Below are 8,532 nucleotides of genomic sequence, written 5' to 3' on the forward strand. Positions count from 1 at the left end.
GCTAATGTGGTTTATTGTAGTGTTGATGAATTTATTTTATACAATTGATATATATCCATCTTATAAAGTGAATAATTCTAAGATAAACAGTGTTTATATACCATAGTGTAAATCAAATATATATACAAATTAATAGGTACTGTGCATATTGTTATTATGCAAAAAAAACTTGATTAAACATTAAATTTAGATATTCCTGCAAGTGTCACTTAGATTTCAAGAGTTCTGTTGTTAGTTCCTAAGTTGATCTACAATATTCATGGAATAATGTATGATGTAATGGGTTAAAATCCTTTTTGACGATATTTTTATGACATTGGAGAGGGTTTTTAACATAGCTATAATATTCCTCAATAGTATAAAATCATGTATCTTACTGGATTTAACTTGTATTTTAAGATCCTTTGGTGAATACGAGATTAATCAGTTATCAAGTCAAAATACAAACATCGAAATTCTCAATATAACGCTAACATTATCCAAACATATATCTAAAAGGAAACAAGACAAGAAAAACGATCAGTATTGTTTAATTGTGACTCTAGTGTTAACTACATTACTTCATTCAAAATGAAAGTTTTATGGAAAATATGGGACTAAAGGTTTTATTTTGGAGTTAGAATATCACTTCATTATGATTAATGAAAACCAATCAACTCAGTAAAGCTAAATGTATCAAAACTGTTACAAAAGAAATGAATTGTACCTTAAATGAAAGATCCGTAGCAGCTTTTACATTCTCCATATTTACCCAAGAAAATAAACTAATGTCTTTCAAAATGAAAACATAGGTTTTTTAAAATATCATATAAAACTATGAAAGTAGGGAGCTTAAAATTACAAAAATTGACGAAAAATATTTTTACAAGTAATCTGTAAGCAGTTTTAAAAGAAGCAATTACTAAACGAGATTTAATAACGGGTACTTTATTATCGATTCTACAATAATTAAAGCACAAATGAGAATCGAATATACGAACAGGCAAGGTTTCTGTTATTTTTCAAAGCAAACAGAAATTTCTAGAAATAATGTCAAATTTACCATAAAAATTAGTCAAGCTCTCTGTTTTATTTAGGTTAACTCTAAAATGCATTGATTTTGCTCCTATAGATACATATTAGATTGTTCTCTTGTATACTTAGAAAAAAATAAAACAATCGGCTGCATTTAGTTAACTGCATTCTATCTGAGTGAGTGAAATATTAGATAGGCATAAATACAAATTCCTGGCTACAAATCAAATATTTAACACGCAAAGCAAATAGATCTCAGTTTTGAAAGTTTAACTGTAAGCTAACGGTGAAAACTCTATGACTCATTTATACGGACGTTTCTAGGTAAACATTATTTGAGGACTTCAAATTTAAATGACCAGTCTTTAAAAAAGTCACATTTTATGTTATATTTACACAAATAAAATCTGATCAATAAACCATTCTTGAGATTTTAATACATAATTAATAAATTCTATTTCAACTTATTGTATCTTCCCTAATTATACGTTATACATAAACCAATTAATTTAATTCCCGGATATTCTTTGTAAGATTAGAATTGTATCATTATTTCTCAACATTATGCATTCATTCATCCTTTAACAGTATAAATAACAAAATGTTAAAGAACTTAGAGATAGACCATTTGAACTCGGAGAATCCTCATGAAAATACAGGAACATAATCATGAAAGTGAATTGTTGCGTTTAAAAATTATACTTCAGTGAAAAATCTATAATTACTTTTACAGAAATTATGATTTAGCAGTAAGTTCAACCTTTCACTTTGAAAAAGAGCAAGAGAATAATGAGGAATGGCTGCTAAGTTTTGTGACTTTAATCTATTAAATGCTAATTGATAGAATAGAGATATCGTATTCAAACTGATTTTTATTCCTCAACTATATCTTAACGTCTATTTGAACTACATGAGATTTAATAATAATATAACTACATATCAGTGCATAACGTTTGGGTTAAGAACCTATGTGGTTTGCATGAATAGTTTCATGAATCACAAAAAGTATAACTTTTATTTTAATAAAACTCAATAAACTATTTTTAAGTCTCTAATGTTTATCCATAATTTTTACTTCACAACGGAAATTGGTCATTAAAATCTCATAATTGTTAAAGGAACATAGAGTTTAAAATGAATAAATTCTTGAAATTCACCTCTCCATTAAATATTACACCTTTGATGTTTATTTGAGAATTAGAGATAAAGCTCATTAGTTGCCGCCTATAAAAAGAGCTTAAATAATCAGTAGGAAATTATTAAATCTTTTAAATATTAGAAACAAGTGATTTTCTATCATACAGTATACAAACGTCTTATGATGTCTTCATAATATTAGTTACAAGCATTAGAGCTAAGCTTTCACGTACAATTTACTGTTGGTTATTATTATTTCATTAATAGTGTCAAGATAAAACAACACTGGGTATTTATGTGAACTGAAAAAAAAGACGTAAACGTTGCTTGTTTTTATGTTACAAAAATATTTCATGGAACATTTTTCCAGGGTGAATGGTGACTTAGAAACGTCTAATCTTATAATACTAAAAAAGTCAGATAAAAATTTGAAATCAACCGTTTTCGTGAAAAACATCATTAGTGATATTTATAAGACTTTTAAAATCAAATATAACTCGACCTCAGTTGAGTATTTTTAATAAGTCTAATCTGCCAATTAAGCAGTATATAGTTTGATTAGAATAAACGAGTTATTTAATAAGTTTTCACTTTAAGCTATTTCATTACGAGTTTATACAAGTTAAACAATCATTAAAAAAGAAAGATGTATAAAACAATTTTCCATCTAAATACTAAACTTCTTTTAACCTAATCAATAGTGATGCTTTTCAAATTTCAGATGATCCCATTGAAGATGTTGACTGTGGTAATTTTAATTTATCTGGCATAATATTATCATCACATTTGTAACATGTTTACAAACCCTCGTCGCAAACTATTCAGTTTAATTCCCTTTGAGTATCAAGACATGTAATAATTGTTTAACCTTATTTTAGGTAGAAATAAAAAGCCTAAAATCAGGTGACATTAAAAAAGAACAACTTAAAATATACATTAAAACCCAATATATGTCAAATAAGAAATGACCCAAATAAATTTACTTTGAAGAATTTCTGTCCATTAGAGTATTTTCATCAATAAACTGCTTCAAATCTTTAGTGTGACCGACATCTATTCAGCTCAGTATACTAGTTAAGATGGGATTTACAACTGTATTATTTTGTTGCTAGTCATAGTATACAACAAGGTGTACATTATTCCACTGTAATTTTAGACAGAATCAGTCCTTGTTAATCTTGTAATTACTAGCTAATGAAATCATTTCATTATGTTTATCAATAAATAGAATACAGTAAGTATTTAAAGTGTACTGGATAATTTTAATATCACCGAATTAGGCTAGGGCGAAATCAAACTTTAAAATTTCTATGCTTGTTGTCTTGGATTAATGAATTGCATGTACGTTGGAAAACTAATTTTTAATACAGTTTCGAAATCAGATATGCTCCGTATAAAAAAGTAACTACACATATCGTTTTTGTATTTTTTTCTCACCAAGATCAAGCCAAATCCATCATTAACTCTCTTCAAGATGATAAAGGGAACAATGTGTATGAAATAAACTTCAGTGTACTAATGATTATTCAGCATATTCGTTCAGTCTGTTCTAATACATCATACACTGAAAAACATTTCTGTGTGAAATTATATTTCAGTCTTTAAATCCATTTGAATATGGAGATGTGAGTTCAATTGTCTGTCAAAATTTCTCACAAATAAATCATTTTTTAAAAGTTATACGAAACTGTGGTAAATAGATATTTGTGAATTAGACTTAACAGTTTATAAGCTCAATAAAGGAAGAAATTAATGTCATTTTAACTTGCCTCTTTATTTAAAGTATTAAGTTCATTTAAACAAAACTAGTTACTTAAGTTATAGGAAAATGAATAGAAATAGTCACATAAAAATTATAATTTTAATTAATGATGAAAATTTCTGGTAGTATATTGAAATCCATTATTTAGTAGTATATAAGCCTAATTAGTTAACTGTGATTTGGAAAAGTGTTAAATGTTATTAATTCACTTCCAATTTATTGTTATGCACAAATGACAACAAGATTTACGATTAACTCCAAGATTAGTCAAGTAGATGATGAAATCCAAATTTACACTTGATGAACAAAGTATGTTATCAGGACAAGCAATCAGCAATGTTAGTTTTCTGTTGATTTTAACATGGTAACTAATAAAAGCATTGCAATCGATAAGCATCCAAGTAAAAATGCACTTCAGGTTGTACAGAAAGAAAACATTTATTGATTGTAACATTTGTTTGTCATCATGACGCTGTTACGAAAACTGAAATCTTTTATGAAAGACCTGTCAGGAATGAGTCTTTTTCATTGGATTTTAAATTGCATTTAATGCAGATATTACTAACAGCATGTCAATGAGTTTTTCTTTCATGCGTACTAAATGTATCATCCCTACGTACTATACGACTGTCACCAGCATTTTGTTGATACCAAATCTAAAGTTCACACAAATCACATTGATAGAATCTAGAGTTGAATGAAAAACTACTTAAATTCATGTAAACGTTCTGTTAAATTGTCATCTTATAGCATAATTGATGGCTCACTCGGAATGATTCCATTTTAAATTGAAAGAGTATGTGTAAAAAATAGTCTGCGTTAACCTTGTAATATCATATTACCAAAGACGTGCACAAATAGATATCTATGTCACTGTATAAAATCATTTATCCGCAAAACAACGTCACACGCTTTTCTCCTACCTTGAATGTCTTAACTAACTCTATTTCATCAAACATAATTTCAAGAAATCGATAAAAAATGTAAGAATAAAAAACTTACACTACTTAGACAATCATCGGTTTGTCGACCTTCATAAACATTCAAAGGCTGTTGACCATTTATATCATTATGTTCATTATTATTATTATTCCCAGGTAGATTGGATTCCGTGAGTTGATAACTATTATTCCTTTGCTCTTCCATAATTCTATCTTTTTCATCATTTTGTTTAATTACTTTCTTTGAATGTTTTTTCACTTCAACTGAAGGTAACAGATCTGTTGAACTTAGTGAATCCAATGATTCTAAAGATGATGTTTCGGAAGAAATTGATGAATGCAAATTTGGAATTCTGTTTGACCTTTTATTTGTCTCTTTAAGAATTGATTTTTGTTTAAATCGTGCACTGCGGAATACAGGTGAATATTTAGGACTTAATAAGTTATAAACAAGATTGGTAGCAAAGTGCATGGATGATGATGTTGTACTGGTACGTCTTGTATTTCTATTGTTGTTATTAGTGTCATGTATAGTTGGTAATTCTGTATCTGTCTCGTTAGATATTTCATTACTTAAACTTCGATAGCCTCTTGAACGACGGGTAGTTTTTAAAATACTCGGTGAATTCATTGTTTATGAATATAATAGTAATAATGGAATTTTTCTTAAAAAACACTAATAGTCATCCACTTATCTAATGAAACAAACATTCACAGGGTTCATCAAATAGCATTTTTAGTTTGATAAAATGAAGGAGTATATATATTTAATTCACATAAAAAGTATTTTCCTGATTGGTTAATACTATACTATATCTTATTGGCTGATTGGTCGGTTTTAATAATTCGTCACCTATCTAGTAACATAATATCGTGTATTTACTACTATTAACAATATTATTATTTCGTTCCCAAAAATTATACTTAGTTATGTATCTGTATTATTCAAAAAAGATGTGAAGCCTCTGCTAGTGAACCGATAAAACTGAATACCTTATATAGGCTTTAACTACTACTACTACTACTACTACTACTACCACCAAAAGTTCCATTTTGTTTTAGCAGTAAAAAACGTTTTTAAAGTAATATATAAACAAGCTATATGATACTGAATAGGCTGGTAGACATATTAACTGGAAACTAAAGATCTGGTTAACACGAATGGTCAACATAAACTAAACACTGTGATTGTTAAGAACAGTGGTTGAACAATCAGTGCATTTATATCATTCTACAGTGAAATGTAAATAAAGATTGCTACATTAAGTAACATCAATGCTAGTTTCTAAATCAGTACTGTTTTATCCAGGTACAACGACCATTAATTGCACTTCGAATTGGACGTATCATCATTTACATACCGCTATATATTATGTATGGATACGGTCTGAACCTAAAATAAAAGATTGAAGAAGAAACCAGTATATTTTATTTATAATTTGAGGTTTATTTAATTTGGTCGATAAGTTTCACACCATTCATTTATAAAAAATACTACAATTCGATATCGTTTTCTTAATTGCCGTTATGTGTTGTTTTAGAATTCGCAAGTAAACCCATTACACTTTGTGTTGCTAATTTATAAATTGTGTACATTTTGTTTCATCATAAAACAGTCAATGTCATATTATCCTAAAGTGCAAAATAATATACTTTAAAATCTCTATGATGATTTTTATGTTGTATGTAGCTGAATGAATGTTTCTAGAGTAAATATTAGGCATTTAGTTATCAGAGGTGTTTGAAACTAGTAGGTTTAATTCTTTTAGATCTGTAGATGGTGATTTACATTGAAAGATGTATAAAATTTGTAGCAACCATTCCATAAAAAATCCATTTTTTCAATGAAGATAAATCATGATGAGTAGCTGATAACGACTTCCCATAACTAATGTCTGATTACTGTTCGTTATGGAAAAACCTTCAGTACCTCCTTCTCTAACGCAAAGCTCTAATCGACTTATAAAATACGTTTTCCATAGTAGTTTTCAACTTTAAAATCGATAAGAGTCATCCTTCTAGAAATATTCCTGATGTTTATCAGTTATCTTCAACACTATTTCATAATGTTCCAAACTTATATAGTTGATAAAGGGGCTCCTGATCAATGTATGAATGATTTTGACCATTAGTTGCCAGGAGATATTAGTTCTGCTTCTTAGATGACTTCATTACATAGAAGTTTCATAAAGTCTTATACTAACGTAATCCATCTTATTGATTTATTTTCGAATGAGTTATGAAATAACACGACTTAACACTATAAATTTAATTCTCGGTATGTCACAGTTCCTTTTATATTAGAATTATATTTTCTACATAATAAACATTCAAAACCTGAATGTACTGATCCCTTGCTTCTCTCTAGCTTCCCAGCAATGCAGACCCATAGAACTTTTGTCTTATGGCGAGTATAATATCAACCTAAAATAAGATAGTCAACTACACCTCTATGTTCTGTGAATTAAAAAAATATTTTCAAATTGTCCACACACTCAAAAAATCATTGAAATAACACAAATCAACATCTCTCTGTTTTTATGCATTATAGATATAAAATCAAGCTTTATTTAGAACCTTAAACCTACCTACAGATCTTATTATTTGATTTGTTTTAATCAATTTTATGTTACACTCAGTTTTGTTCATGTTTCCTTTTGTCTTCAGTAAACGTTTTCTACTAAACTCTTTTTTTATCGTTCGAGTGAAATATTTTTTCAAATTTCAGTCATTGCTTTTTTTCCTAAAAAAAAGTAACAAACAATTTCTTGACTGAACTACTTTTCTTCTTTAAATGAACAAATACTTATTTCAATTTTGTTGATAATATACTTTGTGACAGAATGTCATTTAAAATAAATAAAATTACTTCCATTGAATACGGTGCCACTTATTTTTTCTAATGACTTTTGCTCATTCCTTTTTTTGTCACACTTTTTTTTAATTTTGAAAATTAACGTTTTAATTTTAAATAAATTCAACCTTTCAATTAGATGAACACATACACACACACACACACTAATGACAAAACAATTCAAACTAATAGTGATAGTAAGTATAATCTCTGTTGTCTTAGTAATTTTGATAAAACTACTGATATAAATCATCAACAACTAAAAAAAGCACAACAACAATGTAACGATTATAACCTTGAATTAGTGCTTTTATATTATTATAAACACTAACATAAGTGTTAATAATCATGACAGTAAGTAAACAGATGCAAAATATTAACTACTAATTCTCAATTTTATAATCAGAATAAACTGTAGTACATTATAAACAGGAAGGAAATATTTTGAGAAATATACAAATCAATACAATTTGATAAAATGCAGCCAGGCAGCAATTTTTTTTAGAATTACTGATACAATTGAAAAAAAATCAGTATTAGACATTTATCTTAAGAATAAGCAATAAACTGGGTTCAGTCAGCCGTAATTGCTGTTTTATTTTTTCTCGAGTATATATTTGTCAGTCAGTTACAACGTAGGATCAGGCACATACATGCACCGGTCCAAGTTGCCATATCTCATAAGCGCAGCAAGACGAACACGGGATTCATAGAAGCAGTTAACTCAGTGGTGTAATATATAAAGGAAAGATTTTATGTAAGGATATAGTACAGAAAGAAAGAATTAGTTCGTAGAAAGAAAGACATGAAATAACTTTAATCTC

At 28.0% G+C, this 8,532-nt stretch overlaps 1 protein-coding gene across 1 annotated transcript in view; it reads right to left on the reverse strand.

Moving 5' to 3' along the window:
- MS3_00003608 (uncharacterized protein) overlaps nt 1-5,580 on the reverse strand; it is a 48,837-nt gene extending 43,257 nt beyond the window's left edge. The window contains exon 1 of the mRNA XM_051211442.1: nt 4,916-5,580. Within this exon, the coding sequence (XP_051071505.1) occupies nt 4,916-5,485 (570 nt within the window). The 5' untranslated portion in view covers nt 5,486-5,580. The remainder of the gene's footprint in view (nt 1-4,915) is intronic.
- Nucleotides 5,581-8,532: the final 2,952 nt, after the last annotated feature.

Source organism: Schistosoma haematobium, chromosome ZW (genome assembly GCF_000699445.3).
Source record: "Schistosoma haematobium chromosome ZW, whole genome shotgun sequence".
NCBI classification, from domain to species: Eukaryota; Metazoa; Platyhelminthes; class Trematoda; order Strigeidida; family Schistosomatidae; genus Schistosoma; species Schistosoma haematobium.